Here is a 20,834-nt window from a genome sequence, read left to right as displayed (position 1 = left end):
AAGAGCGGAAACACGTGATCCCGTCACAACTCGGGGCTCCAAAATTTGAAAGTGCGGCCTGGACCTGGAAGTGTCTGAGGAAAACGACATTGCCGATAAAAAGACCACGGCCTTTGCAGCTGCCTAGTCTTGCTTTAAAGTAAGGTCAGATTTTTGTCATTTTAGTAATTTGCCTTTTAGTTTTTAAACATTTGTTTTATGCATGAACTTACGTTACCTAGCAGTGGTTGTTAAGGAGGATGATTAACACTAACAATAAACCGTTCAGGTAAAATTTACTGCCAACTATTGTCTCTTTGATAATAGACGTGTGCATTTGAACGTGTGCACATTTAGTTTGCAACAATAGCCAATGTACATTTTATTAAACATGTTATATGGACAAATAATACTCAAAAAATACTCCGTACAGCCTGGGCTTGACACAGGTGTTTTCTGGACAGACTAATTGATGCAGCGAGGAAGCCTCGCGTTGTTTTAATTTTAATTTATATAGTTTTATTTGTACATTGTAACATAATTATCATTTATTCAGGACAAATGTGAAAATTGAATGGCAACTTTTTTTTCTTTTATTTTTGAAATATACACACATCGCGTTCAAGTCACTGGGAGCAGTAGGGAGTAAAGTAGTGTTTATATTGTCAGCTGTTAGCGGTGTCTTGGTTGGTTGTTTGGCTTTTGGCGGCTTTCACTGGCTTTAAAGCGGCGACGGAGGAAGAGGAGGAGGAGGAGGGGATTTAAATCTGCAGCATGCGCTCTCATAGCAACGCGCTGGAACAGCTGAGATTGTTTAGTGTTGCAGCAGCTGACTCCGTTTGACACTTTGATTTATTTAAAAAAATAAAAAAAAAGTTCTAGTTTTATAACCTGACAGCTACTGAAACGCGTTGGTGAGATATTTTCATCCCTCTGCTCATCTCTCGACACAAAGTGAGTCCAACAGAACAGCCTTAGACAAATGAGCTTTAAATCTTTGTTTGTTTTCCCCCATTTATATCCAGCAATTAATTATTTTATGTTTTCCTGCCATCTGGAAATGTTTTTATTTACATTCATTTTTGTTATCCACAGCCCACTTTGGTGATTTCTGTGACCTGAGCAACACAGGAGGAGGAGGGTGAGGAGGAGGAGGAAAATGCAGTGCACTCCTGAATCAAACGTCTACCATAAAAGCTGCAAAGGCAAGCACTGCTTCGATGACTGCTCCGACAGCGGATACTCTGGTTTATTCCAGAGCCCACGGGGGAAAACCGGAGCTGACCCCTATCGATCTCCTGTGGAATTCAATGAAACGCCAAAAGAGAACCTCCAGCTTTCTGTCACGCCTAAAGTAAAAACCGGAGAGTCGGTCAGGCTTTCGGGCAAAGACCCCAGGTGTGTGCCACGGTCATCAGCAGTAAGCTGGTGCGAAACTCCTAAAGTCTACAAAAGAGATGCCTCGTTGCGACACAGGCTACTAATGTGCAAGCCCACCGCTAATGTCAAAAGTGATGACACACAATCGCCGTGCGCTAGAAAGACTGAATCTTCCCACAGTGTCAAGTATGGACAGTGGCACAGATCGTCGTGTGACTCTCTTGACAGTATGATCGGGGCTTTGGCATCAAGCACTTTAAAGACAGACCAAGATCTGCCACTGTCTGGCAGGAAACGTCGTCTCTTTTTTGCTCAAGTGAGGACCTCCACTCTTGAAGATGGTAAAGTTAGCTCGGGTCGCCTGTCCAGTTTTGAGGGACGGGTTTCACTCACAGACGCAGATTTCAGTGGGATCATGTCTCCCACGGACCAACGTGTTATTGCAACCCCAGGCTCCTGTAAGCCTGAGGCTGAAAACTCACCGTGCAGCCGTGTAATAAACGACAGCTCAAATGTGTTGTGCACACCAACGTCTGCAAAGACACCAACATACATCAGGTTTGTGCAAATTTTTTTTACTTTCTCTAAATTGAACTTTCTATAATTTTACTTTTAATTTTCTCAGCTGACTATACAGACATGCAATGAATCAAACCATATCTGTATTAATTACCTTCTAATCTTTGTACAGGTCTGTGTTTGAAGACAGTGGTTTCAGTTCCCTAACCCTTGATAAATCCCAAAGCTCCTCGGTGGACCATGATGGCTCCTTCCAGGAGATGCTTCTCTCTAACCCCAGAACCAACAGTGAAACCCCAAATCTGGCAGAGGCAAAGCGGCGCTCTCGCTTGCAGCGGCAGCACAGGCTTTCCACACTTAAAGAAGGTGGCTCTCAGTCTGAGGAAGACCCGACGGACAAAAAGCATCAACAGCCCCCTCAGTGCCACAGCCGTTCTAAAGGAGACGACGTTTTTGCTGAAGATGCCACTCCTTGCACTAAACTTTCTCTTAAGTGTGGTAATAGCTACTACACCACCCCACTGAGGACGACTGCAGCTACGCCAGAATACATGACGCCTTATGCTACAGAGTCTTCTAATGCAGATATCACGCCTCTCAGAACGACCCCAGCCAATCTCTCTCTGACTCCAGCCTTGCAGCTCATTCACGCTATGTGCCAGCACAAAGCCCAGATGTTTTCTGGCCAAAGTCCGAGCCTGAAGGAGCAGCTGAAGTCCACAGCGTCATTAGCTAAGACCCCGGTGACGTTGAGGACCACAATGCCATTGGCAGGGCTGATTGGCAGGAAGATGGGCCTGGCGAAGGTTGACATACTCACTGAGCTTAATAAGAGGAACCTCAGGCACATCTTAAATGTCATACTGGGGAGGCTGGACTCTGCGAGTATCTACAGGTGATTAGTTCATTTTTTCCCCCCACATATTTCACAATATGCAGAATCCTATAAAGACTTTTAACTATAAACTATCAAAGTTGGTGGAACTTTTCTCTCATGCATGTATTTGTTTTGACAGGTGTGGTCAGGTGTGCAAAAGCTGGAATCATATTATCCAACAGGACAAACAGGCTAGTTTAAGGAGAAGAAACCACCTGAGTGAAGTGGAGGCTGCTCTTGAGGTAAATGCACCACATAGGTCACGACTTGAGGGCAGATGTGCGGGACACCAAATACTACCACACTGCTGTACTAAATAAATATACTGTCATCCAGTTCATCTTCTGTGTTTAGTTCAGTTTATGCCTTGTAGATGAAATGACCCTGAAGTTTTTGTTGTTTCCTTATAGCTCGGTGGCTCCGTCACCATCCCTGACGCAGAGACCAGACTCGCTCTGCTAAAGAGGTCGGCACTGAAGACGGTTCAGGCCCAGTCCAGGACGTCCAGCTTCTGCACCCCGCAGTCAGGAAACCGCACTTTAACCCCATTACAACACAGCGCTTTAAATTCACTCAGCAGCGGCAAACGGGATAAATTTCTAGAGGTAAGTTACAAAATCAGCGCAGTTTTTATTCTTTATGTGAGACATAAAATTTTAATCACCCTTTTTCTCTTTCAGGTCGCGAAAACTCTCTTCAATGATGAGTGCCTTAAACCTTGCCCCAGATGTCAGCATCCGGCAAGGTGTCACTCAGTGAAAGGTGAGGGCGTGTGCAGCAGAGCGGACTGTGGTTTCCAGTTTTGCACATCGTGCTTGTGTGCTTTTCACGGCTCTCGAGAGTGCGGCAGTCAGTCTGCTGGTCGTCGCAAGAAAGACATACTTCTCCCCGGAAGCGCTCAAAGCAAGCGAAACGTTAGAAGACTATGATCAGAATTTGTACTCGACTCCTGTTTCCTTTCCTGTACCGAAGTCACTTTACTTTTTTTTTTTTTTTTTTTCTGCCAAATGGTAGACTCGGCAAAGAAACCGATTTGTAGCCAGTACATGAGCGACGTCTGTACTCTTCAGTGTGCGTTTGTTTGTTTTTCTACGTACTTATTTTTCTCCCCTCCCTTTTTTTCCCCCAACAGTGTTGTTAACAGTATGTTTTTAATTATGCATGTGAGGGTTTTACCAGCAGACCCATTGATTTTATTTTGCTGTTGTTGATGTACTTTTTCCATACAGATTGACTGACTGTACAGCGTATTTTTGGGAAATTTCTGAGATTTTCAGCTTTTACCAATGTGTTTTCAGATGAAATTTTATAATAAATTTGAATTTTTACACATGTTTGACTTGTCTGATTTATTTTGTTTTTCTTTTAGGATCACTATTATGTTCTGCACTCATTTATTGTTCAGTGTTTGGCAGCATCTAGTGGTGAAATTTGTGAACTACAACAACTGTGATGAATGGTCTGTGAATACTTCAGAATTAAATAATACTATAAAAAAAACATTTGGGAAAACGTGGTAGTGTTAACGTTAAGTGTTTTCATCACTTAATTGCATAAAATTCAGGGTTTTTGCTGAATCTTAAAGTCTAAAATTTGTTAATCACATTTTAAAGCCTTAAAAAATAAATACAAGCTTATTTTGCATTGTTTTAAATCCTTACGTTCATTTACTGCTTCATTTGCAGTATGGCCTGTTATGTTCCTGTTGCTTATTAGTGGAGCCCACCTCAGGAATGTCCTGAGTTGATAGGTGAATGATAATAAATTTTGTTATTTTGAAAGTAATTCTGGGTCTCTGGTTTTCCTTATTTTTTGTATTTTGTGTAGGTCTTAAATTTAACTCATCATGGTCTTAAAAAGTCTTAAATTTCACTTGTTCAAACCTGTACAAACCCTCACTCAAAAAAAAGGACAGTGGACAAACTGCTCTCCATCGTGGACAATCTGTCCCATCCACTACACCAAACATTAGAGGGACAGAGGAGCTCATTCTTTAACAAACTGATTCACCTCCACTCCCATAGTGAACGCTACAGAACCTCCAAACCAAACCTGATTTTTTATTTTGATTTAATATTTTATTAGTACAACTTTTAGCACTCTCCGGAATCAGAAATAAATGCTAGGTCTGTCATTTAATGTAGTGCATGCCATTTTCTTTTTCTTTCCACAATGCCATAAAGAGAATTAATATGCATAAAGCATATAAATTACAAAAACTAAACAAATAAATAAAATTTAAAAATTATGTTAAACAATTTTTTTTTTTTTATCCAGTTGTATAGCCGCTCACTTTTTTGTAACAAATAATACACTACAACCAAGCAATTTCCCTTGAGGATCATTAAAGTTCATCATGTCTAAGTTTGTGACAATAGGCCGCAACGTCTTGGCGTAATGACGTCAATGTACGTCGTTCCGTACGCACACGTAAAAAAAAAAAAAAAACCTCTTAAAATAATAATTGTCCGCTACTTATTGTGTTTACTCAGAAAGCCGCGCAAAACTTAACCTAAATCACGTGTTAGGACAGATTATTTAAAGTCGGAGCGACATTTTTTTTTTCTGTTTTACCTTCTTTGTGTTGTCAGTGTGTGTAAGTTAGTAGCAGGGTTCGGGTTTACGTCTTTAAGGAGCCCACTTCCATAGCAACGTGAAGTGTGTCTGTAATTACACTGAGAGGCTGGGCTGTCTGACTTTACTCAGAAATACTGGGCTCATGAGGGGAACAATGCCTCGAGTAATTTCAACAGGTAAGACCAATAACTTTAATACATTTTTTATTTTATTTACCTTTTTTGAGCTGATATTAGTTTTAATAACTTTAAATTTGTGTTTCTATTCTCAGAGTTTCCTCATCTTACTGCTGGTAATTTTGTGAGTGCAAGTTTTGAGTCCTTATTTTGTATAACTCCAGTATAACTACTTATGTAGCAGACCTGTTTTAATGTTTGTTTTATATATATTTATGTCCATCTCCACACAGGAGAGCTCTCTGTCCTCTGATGTCGTATTGGCTCAGTTCTTCAATGATTTCTTAAATTTGCCGGTAATATATAACTAGATCTATAGACTTAACCGGTTACTCTTTCGTATGCTCTTACATGTTTTGTTTGTTTCTTTTCCCAGTCTTTCTCAGAGGGGCTGCTGTACAACCAGGAGACCGGGCTGTTTGAGGTGACGAGTGGAGCGGCTGAGTTTGTCTCCACAAAAATCAGGTCAGCCATAAAGCACACGAAATTACAGCTCCTCACCGGTGACCCCGCAGCGCTGGCCAGAAACCCTCCTGTGGACAACCATTACACAGTCTGTGTGAGTAGCTGTGGCGTTTTTTTTGGAGATGGGCAGAAGCGTCAGTGTCATGGCTTCAGACGGCTGATTTGAGGTGTGACCTTTTCAGTGCCTGGACAAAGAGCAAGGAATTCAGTGGATCAAAAGAGAAAGACTGGCCTTCTTCCTTCGAAGCGATTGTTACTATGAATACAGGTACAACAAATGTATAGATGTGTGTTTTTAAACCTGGTGTACACACTAACCAAACCTGATTTTTTATTATTTTTATTTAATATTTTATTGCTGCAACCTTTAGCTCGCTCATATAAAGACTCTAGCTCTGTCATTTTCTTTTTCTTTCCACAATGCCATAAAGAAAATGAAGATACATAAAAGTGTATAAATGCAAATACATAAAAAAAGAAAGAAAAATAAATAGAATATATGTTAAACAAAGGAAGTGCGGCAAGTCTGGGCTAAATATATTTCTCTTACTTCCTCCAAATCCATACAGAACACACACATATATATATACACTTTAAACACTTTTAATTGGATGCAATTGGATGTTTAAATTAAAAAAAAAAAAAATATACATATATATATATATATATATATATGAACATAAAAGCAATACCTATTTGGTTTCCTGAGTGTAGCTGTTAGAAAGACTATTATTAGGTGGGTGATTGGTGCAAAATAATCCATAAAATCTTCACAATGGAAAGAATTTTTCAATGAAGCTGCAGGAAACTAAATTTGGAGTAATCCATGTCATTTTCGCTGACAGATTTCATCTGTGTGTGGAACATTGTTGTCATTTTATTGCTTCTAGTTCCTTATGCACCCTGCAAGAAGCTTTAGTGTTCCCTCCCTGCACAGATCAGATGACCGGCTGACCTGCTTCCCTGCGACCCGCACACTAAAGTAGCGGAATAACTATAGTCAAGACTGTTCATTCCATGTATTTTTTATATATACATAAAAAAAAAGTATGTGCTTGTGATTTCTTTGACTGGCGGTGAACATGTTCTCTTTGACTTTTCCCAGACTAGCCAAGCTCTTGCTTCAGTGGGACCCAAATTTGTGCATCCACCAAAGGAAAAGCAGCTCAAGTCGAACTGCTCCTCCAGCCCCACGGTTACGTCATTCCTCCCAATCCAGCAAGGAAAGTAACAACTCACAGAAAGTCCCACTGCGGTCACATTCTCAAGGAAGCATGTCAGCAGTTAAAGGTTTATATGACTTTTCAAACTTCTGTTCGTGCTCTAAACTTTACACTAATTATGATGATAACAATTTTATTTTTGCCTCCTTTCTTCCACGGTACAGGGCACAATGTTACATCTAACCAGACAGAACATATCAACACAAAAAGCAGCAAATCATCCAGATGCTACTCAAGACCTTCTGAGCCAGAATATCCATGCACCTTTTCCTCTTCGCCCCAGAGATCACAAACAGACCTGAGCCTCGACTTAACAGAGCGATCAACACGCGTTGGAGAGGAGCAACATCCCAAAGGGTTTGACTCTCCTGAACAACAGCTGGCGTACCTGGCTGCCAAAGTGGTCAAACATGCGGTTAAAGACTCAGTTAAGTCGATTGATGGCGAGAGCCGTGCAAACAGCGAGACAGAAGACCAGACAAATTGCGCCAGCTCAGACAAACGCCGCGAATGTAAAGTTTTCCAGCAATCAACGGGCGAGGACAGTGAAAGATTGGAGCGAGAGAAAGAGAAAGTTCAAGATGGCAAGAGGGGGGTTGAATGGGAAGAAAAGACAGAATGGAAAGAGAGGAAGATGGAGGTGGGGAGAAGAGTCATTAAGCAGGAAAATGTCCCTGACATCTGTTGCCATGGTACCTGTTGCCATGGCAGACGGCCAGGCTTCGAGGAGTTCAAGAACTTTTTGCGAGAGAGGCCGGGAGAGAAGCTGCTTGATTTCTGGATGGATATAGAGAGACTGAAAGCTACGCAGCACAGAGAGCGAAAGAACAGGTGGAGACACAGCTTTTATATTCTGTGATTATTATTATTAAAGTACTTGCTCTCTTCGATGCATAACTGACTAACAGGAATGTAGACTGTTATGCATGTGGAATGTATTTCTTTCAGGTATTTGCAACTGATGAGGAACAGGTACCTGCTGAGGAGCAGTCAGAGCAGTCTGAATGAGGAGCTGCTCTCCTCTCTGGGGCTGAATACCTCCCCCTGCTGGACAGAAGAGAAACTGCGCTCCGTCCAACCCTGCCTCACCGAGTCTCTGCTTTTCTACTGGTGAGGTTCACACACCATTCTGTGTCGATGTGTACAGTGTCAACATACTCTGAGCGTCAGTACATCCCCCCTTTTTTTTTTCCGCAGGGCCCCTCGGTTTTGGGCGTCCCGGTGCGTTCAGGAACATGTCTCCTCTGGTGCTGGGCTGTCGACAGAGTGGTGCGAAAGGCCCCTGTCAGGCGTACGGCCCTGTCACACCTCTGCAACTCTGGCTTTCTTACATCTTGACCCCGACTTGTCCGAGCCCTCGCATACCGTCCATTCACAGGTAGCTTTTCCATTTCTGTGTTTTCTTGTTCTTCCAGTGGAAGCAGGAGGGATCACAACCTGACACACAGCTGAGTGTACTTTTCTCTGAAGCACTTTGCTTGCTATAGTTTTAAATAGAGCTTAAACAACAGTGGCATGATGTGTCAGTATTAAGCTATTTACATAAAACAGTTTTTGTTCATGTGCACGTGTGTTCATCAGTTCTTGTCGAACAGAGGTCGTTCACGGAGCAGTGGAAAAATGCAAGCGATGTTACAGGCTCTCTTTTTGGACTTCCGTGCCGGCTCACCTTTCACGCTCTTCTGTGAACAGTCTGGAAACAAGGTACAAACATCAAGCGACAGGATGGTAACGTAGTAAACAGTACTATTAACTGCATGTTCATCCTGTACAGTGCATCTTGTATAGGTCTGTATTATGGCTAAAATAAATCCAAATGAGTGAAGTACAGTAAATTGGAACATCACTGTCACTGAAAAGGTGGAGCAATAACAGTTTATTTTTTTATGTGACTCCGTCTCAGCTGTGGGTGAATGCAGTTTACTTCTGGACTGACCTGCGACACTACCATGAGCTGTTCCACCAGGATGGTAGAGACCCCTATAGAATACAGAGGGAGGCGCAGGTTGGCACAAACACACACACACACACACACACACACACACACACAGCTGCTGTTCATCAACTCTCACTCACACTGACCTCGAAGGAAAATATTAAGCTGCTTTGCTTGCCCGTCTGCATGTAATGCCGTATGATGCAAAGATGCTGTGATGGTTACGTCACAAGATAATATTAGTCACTAATGTTGCAAGCAGCAAAACATTTTCCAAAAGCGTTCATGCATGAACCGGTTTTGGACTTCCACGGAACACATACGGCGGTGGGCGATCGCGGGACACTTCCTCAGTAAGGAAAACTGTTTCACAACATCCGAACCAGCGGAGAAAAAACTCTCCAAGAGGTGGTCGTGTCATTATCCAAGTCTAAAAAAAGAAAACTTCACGGGAGCAAATGCAGAGAACAGATAGGATTTGACTTTGCCAAGAAGAAGTTCTGAAAGCAAACTGCACAAGAGCCGCATAACGAATAAATTAAGACTTGGAGCGGCTCACGATCCGAAGCATGCAACTTCACGCATAAAACACGGGGTGAGCCGTGTGATGTGTGTGGGAATTGGGAAGTGTATTAGAGATACAGAGTCAGCTCAGAGTCAACCAGATGAAGCAAAGGGGGTGAACGGTGCTGCAGTGCAGATGGACACTGACCCAAAACACATTTTTGGAGGTAATTTTGAAGGTAAAGAAATGGAATAGTGTTACATTTTTGCACTAAGTATTAAAAATTAACTTTTTATTGTCTTTCTCTAATCACTTTTGAGCCCATGAAAATAAGCAAATGTTTGTAAAAATGGTTTTAACTCCTACACATTTCTCCAGTTTTTATGTCCATACACTCAAATCAGAGCTGCACCACATATTCATTTTCTAACTGTAAAATAACTCGGTTTGATAAACTGTATCTAGCGTCAGTAGCTCTGTGTCAGCATTGATGTTTCACCCCGGGGCCCGAACGCATTCGCTTCACTACTGCTGCATTTAAATTTGAATCCAGTGAGTCAGTTTCAAACAATACGGACGTTTCTGTGACTACTGTTTTCTGTTACAGCTGAACATAAATTAAAGATGCTTCCTGCAGTGGAACACAACGTCCAGAGGGATAAAGATGCTTCTGTTGGAGAGGACGCCAGGAAAAAAAAACAATAAATTGAAGCTGCGGGAAACAAATATCTTCAAATGTATAAAAAGAACCAGTAATCAAACATGAAGTCAGCGAAAGACGACAGAGGTCGCTTGTAACATTTTGTGTTGCGGACCCGTACACACCTGCCCTTGTTTGCGTGCTCTGTTGCCGCTACTCTCATTCTCCTCCCTCCACCCTCTTTCGCCCCCTCACACTAAGTGGAGAGATTTAAACTCCCATAAAAACAAATGAGTCAGACCCCCCCAGCTTTGCGCCAGTCCAGTCACCCAGAACCACCCAGCCCCGAGTACAGCTGGACCAGGGGGAAGAGCAGAGCCGTCCAGAATACCTCACAATGAAACCTATTTTCCTTCAGTTAACCTTTAGTTCACCAGATAAATGACATTTAGATGATCTTTCCACGGCGCCGAGGCCAAGAGGGTTAAAGGAGTGACATTTATGTGGTGCGATGGCAGCAGTGATGAGAGATAGTGAATATTGTGCATGAGAGGGGCGATGATGAAAGTGGTGGCGGTTCTGAGGAGAAATGTTTCTGAAGTGAAGACATTTTTATGACTCCTCTCCTCTTCTCTCCTCTTCTCTCCTCTCCTCTCCTCTCCAGCTCCTTTACTCCACATATCTTTCCAGTTGTGCTGGAAGGAGCGTCGGTGTAGATGAGGAGATCAGAGGGGAGGTCCGTACCAGAATGATTCCTGCTTTTGAGGAGCTGTTTGATGTGGTCGAAGTGCACACACTGAACGTCCTGCTGGAGCCGTGGACGCTGCTGGTTAACAGGGACAACGAGTCCTTCCAGCGGGTAAACACTGGCACGACCGCTGGTTCATTCACTTTTACTTGGAGAAACTACACTGTAATAGTGAGTTTAATGGTCCAATCACACACAAAGAGTTGTCCTTCGAGTTAAATTTGATCTCTCCACTGGGAACTGATTATGCTCCTGCAAAGATCTGCCAGGACAATCAAAGAGGTTGTGGGCTGTCTGTGGTGTTGGACAATAGAGTAACAGAGACATAGTCATACACATCATGTAAGTGCCGTGGAGTTTAATTTGTTTGCAACAAAATGGCTCTGAATGGTTGGAGGACTATCTAATTACTTCAATATTTGTGTTAGTGCTTGGATTAATAACAGACTGAGCATGGTTAGTCATCTATCTATCTATCTATCTATCTATCTATCTATCTATCTATCTATCTATCTATCTATCTATCTATCTATCTATCTATCTATCTATCTATCTATCTATCTATCTATCTATCTATCTATCTATCTATCTATCTATAATTAGTTTTGTGTGTGTGTCCAGGTGTGTGTGCAGGAGGAGGTGCGCTGCATTGACACTCAGGAGTATAAGGAGCTGCAGAGTCTGTACGAGGAGTCGCAGCTGAAACTGAAACAGGTCAACCAACAACATCCTGCTACTCCAAGATTTATAAAATACTTGTGTGTTTTTTTTTTCATGAATGAACTCTTACCAGCATTTATCAATAGCTTAGTGACCATGTTGAGTTTTTGCTGTTCCAGACCAGTTTTACTTGGCAGTATGAAAGTGCTTTACCTTGACTTTAGAACATCTAATGAGGGGTAATTTGATGCAGAACAATCAATGTTTTATATCACGAACTATCTTTTGCATCGCTCTCCCTCCTCCTGTTGTTGTATGTCTTTTATAGGTGGTGCAGTGCAGCTCCACGCAATTCCCGTCATCCACTGCAGCTCCTGCTCGCCTCTCAAAGGGCACCAGGGCTGCTCCCTCTTCTTCCAGTGTGTATCCCAGTTACCGTGGTTACAGTTTAGGTGCCTTATTGCATCAGCATCATGAGTTTGGGCAATTTATGTCTTTCCTACAGAGTCAGGATGCCAGGTAAGTCGCGTAACCACGCGTTTTTGCCCCAAACTTTACCTGAATATTGATATACAATAAGAAATGCACACTGTGTCTGGCCACATTAACCTGAAAATGTTGTTGTCAGCATCCACCTGACATTTTGGCTGGAGCTGCATCAGTACGGGATGACTCCTCAAAAGGACAAGGCCATCAGACAGGAGAGGTCGTCTCACATTGCCACCACGTACCTCAACAGGAAGTACTTCTTTGGCTCCGGCAGTCCTGCCACAACAGAGCAACAAAGTGATGTCAGTCACTCACATGTATAATCAAAATAAATGTTTATTCACAAACGTAACCATGGTGGTGATGCCTCAGCCTCGCCGAATATGAATTATTGTCAACTTCCTGGAAAAATGTTACAAACACGCGGGCCTTGAAACAGGGGGTCCGTGACATGACAGCTCCAAGATGGGATTTGAAGCTCCGGCTGAAGCTCAACATCCAGATTTGATAAACAGAGGCTTCGGCGGCTCTCACACTATTCCCCATCTCCCTCCTCCGGCATCCTGCAGGCTTCACGCTGACAGCTGTGACAGAGGAGTGTCGGTGGGGAATGGGGAGAGAAAACATGGTTGGAATTAAAACAAGAAGAAGGAGCGGCGCATGGTTTCGATCCAGACAGACAAAGACGTTTTGAGCTCCAGGATAGTGACAGTAGGATGAAAACCGTCCTGACGTTTACAGTCCGAGATCAGGTTTCTGGATTCTAGGATTCCTGCGGGAGGACGGGGTGTGTAGAAGTAGGATGAGTAGATGTGAAATGTAGCAATGGGCCCGGATTCTATCTTTACTGAACATTTCAGTGCGTTTATACATGCACAGTTTAGCGGAGCGATGCTCAAAGTTCGACTTTCTCAATGTGGTCCTTGTCCCAGTTTACATGCAACCTAGAAAAACCAATAACTAACAGAAACACGTCCTCCTCCTCCACACTAGGGGGCGATATGCGTCTTTTCAGCGGGTTAATGCGGCCCCCTTTCCGTTTGACCTATTACGTCATATATAAACAGGAGTCGTTCATGTGGCAAACCGGCATTTAAAACAACAAGCAGATGGATAATAGGACGGTTTTTGTAAATCTCGTAAGTAATGCGCGCTCCTTCTTCTTCTGCGACCGGTTTTCTTGGATGTTTTTGTTTCGGGGTGATACGTCAGCGCAGCGGTTTCTGGAGCATGCGCACACGCTTTGTCCCGCTAAATTCCTATCAAGGCCGTGGCGGGGAAAGTTAATTTCCAATCGTATTATCTGGGTGTCTTAATTGGATAAGAAGAACTCCGATTTTAGTCGGAGTAGCGTGTTTACATGCGCTTAAGTTGTCCAGTTAAAGTCGGATTTAAGGCAATAATTCGTTTTTTTTTTCACGTACATATAAACGAAATGACTAATTGCATATAAAATATAATTTCACCCTGTTTCGGTGACAGTTTGTCACAGCTAGGGGTTGATAAATTGTTGTAGTCAACAACATGTTTAGGATGGCATAATATTTAAGAAAAGGGTCACTTTATGTGTTAAAGTGCTTTTTTTTTTGTATGACGGATCACCAAAGCCCCATCAGTAATCCTTCAGCAAAAACCGCTGTATACTCAGTTGTGTTTATTTAAACTGATTTGAAAATTAATTCTATAATTTAACACTGGTCAGGGGCATTTACACAACTACCACACACTGACGTTTCTGCCATTAACCATGACATTAGTGGACTCTGGCAATTTCTGTTATTTACTTCTCACTTTTGGCTCAATAGACTATTTACATTGTATCTGTTAATTGACATAGCTAGGTATTTCAACCATTTGGCTGTCTGCTCCAGCCATTTATCTTTTACTTTTATCCAATGATTTAAACTGTTCCTGTTACAGAAGTCTACAAACTAGAGCCACTATGTTCCTAGCATTTAATTTTCTTCTAATTTTCAATTTAGTACAACTAATTACACCTTTGAGGCATCGTGTTTTCAGGTTGTCCATCCTCCGGCCTTGTTCTCATACTATATTAATGGATAAACACCTTAATGGGATTACGTCAAATGTGGCACAAACCTTCTCTTGGACTGGATGAACTGTTGCTACTCAGCAGAAGTCACTGAGATGTTGCAAAACATGTTATTGGCCACCACACATGGCTTATCACCCACTAATCATGACAAATTCTCACACAGATGGGATGAAATGATGACATTTCATATGCAGAAAAGTTCAACTTCATGTTGATGTTCTGCACAAAGTCTTCATTCGCTCAAACTTTTCACTGCACGCAATATATCACAGTGTATGGAGGCCGGACAGACATGGACGTAAACTCCTATTTGACTAGGTTGTAATTCCAGTTTTTATTTACAACCTGGCAACAGCACATGTCCAAGTCAAATCACGATTTGGATCCAAGGTCTGAGGTGGTTGTTGTGGCTGGAGAGAGACACACAGCTGTTGACGTGAATTCAACTCTGGTGCATGATCTTTGTCGTTTGTCAGCCTCATCTCATAAATACCATAAAAAAATAATCCCAATAAACCCAAGCGTTTGCAGTGGGACGCCAATTCTAGAGCTTCTAACTCTGTAAGGATCGGGGCCTGGCTGCCGTTCTTGCATCTCGCCGTTGGTTCTCGTCTGCGTGAGCGATACAGAGAGACTGACAGCTTTACTGCTTTGGCCCGTCACTCCTTCGGTCTCTCAGTCATCTAGTCACAGATTGGCCTCCTTTCATCTGCTGCCTCCCATTCCTGTGCCATGACTGGTTCTCATTTTCTGCAGCGTGGGTGAGTGTGAGCGTGCGTACATGGCTTGTGTGCGTGCAAAACGAGATGAGAGAAAATATAAAGGAGATATAAAAAAAAAAAAAAAAAAAAAAAAGAGCGAGACACGGCCAGGCCGATGTATGAAGACAGAAAACAGAGAAGGGGGATGAAGGGAACAGAGCTTTTGCGGGAATGATGAAGAGCTCAGCAGGAGACGGGTTTCCCACAGAGGGCGCTTACTCTTTTAGTCTTTTTTTTTTCCCCCCTCTCTCAGTCTCTTATCCATCTCCTCATATGTTCTCCAGTGTGGTTTTTTATAGAAGTCCACAGACATGTTCACTCAGACGTCCCATCAAACACATGCAACCAATGCGCCTCCATGTTTGTTTTCTGTGTGCTTGTGCAGATACTGCGTTGGGCAGGTGGACCGGAGCTCCTGGAGTCAGAGTGTCTCTCAAACTCGGTCGTCATGAAGATCCAGGACGTGGTCAGGAATTACATCGAGAAGACGTGGATGCCTTTGTTCATGACTGAGCGGCAGAAGCACAAAGCAAAGGTTTTGATTTATTGCACTTTCTTTTAGTAACACCCACGTGAATGAATGACAGGTTCGAATGTTTCCCAGCAGAACAGTGAATTGTCACAACATGATCAGTGATATTAGCTTCTCTTGTCAATGGTTTTAATGTTGTGGCTGATTGGTGTATACAGTACCTCCATCCGTATAAAGGCCTTAGAGCAAATGTAGATAAGAAGTCAGACACCAGCGCTACGCTAGCTAACCTCTTAGCGCTGCCACCACCCAGTCACTCTCTCAGGTTGCCTCATCAGGTGGAAACACATAAACCGCAGATTCCGCCGCTCCGCCTCATTATGTTATCAAGTTTACTATGTTTGGTCACATGAATCCCCTCATTAAGTAATGAGCCGCAGACGTAGTTTAGCGTTACACTCTGGAAGAGGAGAGGAGAGGAGCAGGGTGGCGGAAAAGATGGTCTGGAGGTGAGGAGGAGGACGGAGGTCAGAGGTGGGAGACGGGCGACATCAGAGAGGTGAAGAGCTCACTAAGAGGAGATTGGAGGGAAATTAAGACGGAGGAAAGGTTAAAGGTAAAAAAAACAAAAAAAAATAGGAGAGAGCTTTAGTTACAGCTTGTGACAAAGAGCAGCAGAGAGCGTTAGCGGTGTTCAGTGTGTCTCTGCTAATCCTAGTTTACTCAGTTTCTGACTCTTGACCCTCCGTGTGCGTGTCTCTGTGTGTGGCAGCCGCAGGCAGCAGACAAGCTTTCACGGCACGTCTACCGTCGACCCAGAAAGAGGAGAGAAGCCTGGAAGGTAAGGAGAAATCCTCTGGGGAGGCTGCAGCTTTAGCGTGGAGAGAAATAAGGCATTTCCTGGCCTGAAAGCATGCACGTCTTAGTTCATGACTTGGCTTCCAGCGCGGGCTTTGTCAAACACCATTTTGGCCTTGAGGTTAGTTTTCCCAAATTGAATCCAGGATAAATAAGATTAAAGCATCAACATTGCTAACCTTCCCTTAAACGCCTTTGGAGTGTTTTCCATGCAGCTCCGTTCCCGTCCTCACATCTCAGCTCCGCGGCAGAACACCGATATAAAACATGAACCCTTCACGTTTAGAATCAGGATAATTACAGGAAGGAGTTTTCGTCCACGATTGTGACTATCATCTTTACGATCATTATGTCATCACTGGCAAGTAACCGTGAGCTGAGAGTGTAGCACAGAGGTCACAGCTGATCTGCTCTGGAGAAAACTAATCTATCACTGCACTGCAAATGTTTATGTTCTGTTCTAATATTCACAAGAAGGTGATGGTGGACTTATTTTATCTGCAGTGGGAACGTTCCCCCGTTCTGAACAAGTTCAACCAAGAGGGTGTCATTAATAACCCAGGCGTTGTCTGTCATGTCTCCCTGCAGGCCGAGGGCGCGTCGATGAGTTCCACCAAGGAGGTCTCGCTGTTTCGTCGAATCCTACTCAACCCCGTCACCTGTCAGCAGTTCCAGCACTTCGTCTCCCTGAAGGGAGACTTCCTGGAGAATGATGTGCTCTTTTGGCTGGAGGTTCAGAGGTACAAGGTAAAGCAAAAAAACCTCTGGGCTGAGTTTTGCTGGTTGGTCACATGTGCATGCGAAGCCGGTCTGGCGTCTCTTTAGAGAACGCGTTCGCTCGTCTCACACGTCCCCCCGATGTAGACGAGAACCAATCAGGCTTATAAGTGCACATATTTAAATATATCTGTAATTATGTCAACATTTTTTATTAACTTTTTTCATTTTTTATTGGTGTGTGGAGACCAGTGTAAACCGATCAGGCATAACATTATGACCACCTTCCTAGTATTGTGTAGGTCTCCCTCCAAAATGTGACTCATCAAAGAATGGACATGGGTCTTCTGAGGGTGTCCTGTGGTGTCTGGAAACAGGATGTTGTTAGTGTGGGGTCTTTGGGTCCTGTGGGTTGGGAGGGGGGGCTCTGTGGATCGACCCACAGATACTTGATCAGTTTGGGATCTAGTGAATGTTTGCGGTACACATTTAGACCTGTTGTCCTCATAACTAATTAGCAGGTACTCCTTTGAGGACGCTGGGACTTCATTGTTTGCAATTCCGTCTTTGCACAGCCATGTTCAGGTGTTAAAATAAACAGTTTTGTGTTTTGTTACACATTGATGACTTTATTGTAACATACAGTGAAATAATCCCCGTGTCCACATATGAGGACATATAATTTTCCTCAAATAGAAATTAAAAAACAAAAAGAGTCAGGTCTCAGGAGGCTAAATAACATCCACCCGAATGCCAAAAGATCAAAGGTCGATCTTAGTTACTTCTCCTGTCAGCGGTCATAATGTTGTGGCTGTATATCAGTGTATTGGGCATTAACGGACAATTAACTTACTGGCATCGCAATAGTTCCCGTGTTACTTTTCATTCTCGGCCTCCTCTGCCTCCTCCTCTGAATGCAGGACCTCTGTCATTCCCACAGCGATGAGGCCACCATCCAGAAGAAGATCTCCACCATCATCAGCTGCTTCATCAACTCCTCCACGCCCCCCGCCCTGCAGATAGACGTCCCCCCCGAACAGGCCCAGCGCATTCTGGAGCAGCGCCACAAGCTGGGGCCTTACATATTCAGAGAGCCGCAGGTACGTCTGCCTCCAACGTGTTTTATGTAAGCTCGTGCTGCAGGTGGTGCTTCACGCCATTAATTTTCCTCGTAGATGTCGGTGTTCGCTGAATTACTGAAGTTTTGGCCCGAGTTCCAAGAGCTTAGCAGCAGCGTCCCGGAGGAGCAACTCCTACCTCTGCTGCAGGAGAAACGAGCCAAACACAGAGCCAGAGAGCGGAGGCAGAAGAGGAAAGAGAAGGAGGAGGAGGAGGTGGAGGAGGAGGAGGAAGATAAGAAGACAAGAGCCCAGGTGATGAAACAAAAGACAAATCGAGACAGAAATGTGGCTGATATGTTAAAATCTGTGGCAGGAACAGCCTCAATCCAGTCTTTTGTTCAGGAAGGACAGGAGAGACAAGAGTCCAGTTCTAGGCAGGATGAGGAGACATTAGATGATGAGGATGATGAAGATGAAACCAAGGAAGACGGAGGAAGAGATAAAAAGCAGCCGAGGCCACAGAGCAGAGACCTGTTGACTCCCACACAGACGGTGAGGTGCCGCAAACGTCCTCTAATTGAATTGATTTGACTTTTATTTCTGGATATTTCCCTTCAGTGGTCGTGGTCGTACTCCAGGTACGTGGCAGGGCTGAAGAGAGAGGAGCTGCAGCTGAGGAGGAGACAGAACCACCTGGAAACTTTCTCCGCGGCCTCAGGTACCCACACAGGTCACACCTCCCCTCGTCCACCGGGGGCGTCCAGCTGACTGCTCTCCGCTACTAGTCAGATTAAGTGCAGCAAACCATAACTATGAAATCACATTTCGCCGTTTCCCACGGTAAAAATCCGGGCTGCACCTTCCAAGCCTTCCGATATTAACGGACGGTCGAAGCCAAAGTAACGTCAAAACGGCCTCCTCCAATGTGTCAGAACCGTCTCGCCGGGCAAAACCTCGGCCAAAACAGCCACTTTAGCCCCTCCATTAATTATCAACGCTCCGCGCAGGAATTCCTTTTAGCCCGTAATGAATGAGGATGCGTGGAAATGAAGCGTGGTGCAAATTGTGTTTTAATGGGATGAAATGGCGGAGCAGCACTGGTGGGAGCGCAGATGGACGTCGTCACTGATCTCCGGTGGACGCGAGCCAAACGGTGTTAAACAGATATCCTTGAAGATGGTTCCTCTTATTCTCTGTGAGACAGTGTTAGTACGTGGTGGGATTGTATGAACAGATGTTTCATTCTCTCCCCTCCCAGACTCCTCCTCTGCCTGCAGTGTCAAACGCAGCTACTGCCAGCGCTCGCATCGCTCCTCGGCCACACACAGCAAACAGTGCAACAGATAGAAGAGTAAATCAGCACAACACGATCTTCTCGGCCGCTCAGCTGACTTTCATGTTTAACCTCCTGAGGCCTGTTGTCAGTGCACTTGTTTATTTATGCTCATTAACTTTTTTAGTTTGATATGACATCCAAAATTGAGAAATTCACAAGTACTCATTTGAGGACGTTAGGATTTCATTAAACATTAGTGACTTAAATTGTAATATACACTCACCGGCCACTTTATTAGGTACACCCCCCTTTTGCCTTTAGAACTGCCTTAATTCTTCGTGTCATAGTTTCAACAACATGTTGGAAACATTCCTCAGAGAGTTTGGTCCATATTGACGTGATAGCATCACACAGTTGCTGCAGATTTGTTGGCTGCACATCTATGATGAGAATCACTCGTTCCATCACATCCCAAAGGTTCCTCTGTTGGATTGAGATCTGGTGACTGTGGAGGCCATTGGAGTACAGTGAACTCATTATCATGTTCATTAAACCAGTTTGAGATGATATGAGCTTTGTGACTTGGTGCATTATCCTGCTGGAAGTAGCCGTCAGAAGATGGTCCACTGTGGTCATAAAGGGATGGACATGGTCAGCAACAATACTCAAGTAGGTTGTGGCATTTAAACCATGCTCAGTTTGTGCTAAGGAGCCAAGAAAATATCCCCCACATCATTATACCACCACCACCAGCCTGAACCACGGGTAGATCCATGCTTTCATGTTGTTTACGCCAAATTCTGACCCTGAATGTCACAGCTGAAATCGAGACTCGTCAGACCAGGGAACGTTTTTCCAATCTTCTATTGTCCAGTGTTGGTGAGACTGTGTAAACTGTAGTATCAGTTTCCTGTTCTTAGCTCACAGGAGTGTCTGGCCCCCAGTGTGGTCTTATGCTGCTTTAGCCCAACTTCTTCAGGGTTGGACGTGTTGTGTGTTCAGAGATGGTATTCTTCATTCCTTGGTTGTAACGACTGGTTATTTGAGTTTCATTCATCTCCAACCAGTCTGCCCATTCTCCTCTGACCTCTCACATCAACAAGGCATTTCTGTCCACACAACTGCTGCTCACTGGATATTTTTCTCTTTTTCTGACCGTTCTCTGTTAAACCCTAGAGATGGTTGTGTGCGAAAATCCCAGTAGATCAGCAGTTTCTGAAACACCCAGACCAACAACCATACCATGATCAAAGTTACTTAAATCCCCCTTTCGTCCTCATTCTGATGCTTAGTTTGAACTTCAGCAAGTTGTCTTGATCACCTCTACATGAATAAATGCATTGAATTGCAGCCATGTGATTGGCAATTGAACAGGTGTACCTAATAAAGTGGCGAGTGAGTGTACAGGTAAATAATCCCTGTATTCACCAATTTTTTTTAAAAACCTACATCCAGTTCA

General features: G+C 43.7%; 2 protein-coding genes across 3 annotated transcripts; both read left to right on the top strand.

The window, feature by feature from the left end:
- Positions 1 to 2: 2 nt before the first annotated feature.
- fbxo43 (F-box protein 43) lies at positions 3 to 4,087 on the top strand. Of its 2 annotated transcripts, none has more exons than XM_047599757.1 (6): positions 3 to 139; positions 1,075 to 1,917; positions 2,051 to 2,773; positions 2,895 to 2,997; positions 3,166 to 3,360; positions 3,436 to 4,087. In XM_047599757.1, exons 2-6 carry the CDS (start codon positions 1,139 to 1,141, stop codon positions 3,682 to 3,684), a joined length of 2,049 nt encoding a protein of 682 aa, XP_047455713.1. In that variant the 5' UTR covers positions 3 to 139; positions 1,075 to 1,138; the 3' UTR covers positions 3,685 to 4,087. The 2 variants fall into 2 exon arrangements, with proteins under 2 accessions (XP_047455713.1, XP_047455715.1); XM_047599759.1 differs by having other exon boundaries at positions 56 to 144.
- Positions 4,088 to 5,289: 1,202 nt separating this feature from the next.
- Positions 5,290 to 19,675, top strand: LOC125016069 (regulator of G-protein signaling 22). Its single transcript, XM_047598237.1, has 23 exons — positions 5,290 to 5,508; positions 5,604 to 5,632; positions 5,742 to 5,804; positions 5,885 to 6,067; positions 6,156 to 6,241; positions 7,079 to 7,200; positions 7,361 to 8,027; positions 8,145 to 8,306; positions 8,394 to 8,574; positions 8,778 to 8,900; positions 9,100 to 9,201; positions 10,942 to 11,136; positions 11,647 to 11,739; positions 12,014 to 12,204; positions 12,314 to 12,476; positions 15,377 to 15,526; positions 16,236 to 16,304; positions 16,910 to 17,068; positions 17,959 to 18,138; positions 18,214 to 18,411; positions 18,502 to 18,651; positions 18,718 to 18,817; positions 19,358 to 19,675. Exons 1-23 carry the CDS (start codon positions 5,475 to 5,477, stop codon positions 19,444 to 19,446), a joined length of 3,489 nt encoding a protein of 1,162 aa, XP_047454193.1. The 5' UTR covers positions 5,290 to 5,474; the 3' UTR covers positions 19,447 to 19,675.
- The last annotated feature ends 1,159 nt before the right edge of the window (positions 19,676 to 20,834 follow it).

This window comes from Mugil cephalus, chromosome 11, assembly GCF_022458985.1.
Source record: "Mugil cephalus isolate CIBA_MC_2020 chromosome 11, CIBA_Mcephalus_1.1, whole genome shotgun sequence".
In the NCBI taxonomy this organism is placed as follows: Eukaryota; Metazoa; Chordata; class Actinopteri; order Mugiliformes; family Mugilidae; genus Mugil; species Mugil cephalus.
Note: the sequence above shows the minus strand (reverse complement) of the source record. Positions and strands in the feature narration are given on the sequence as shown.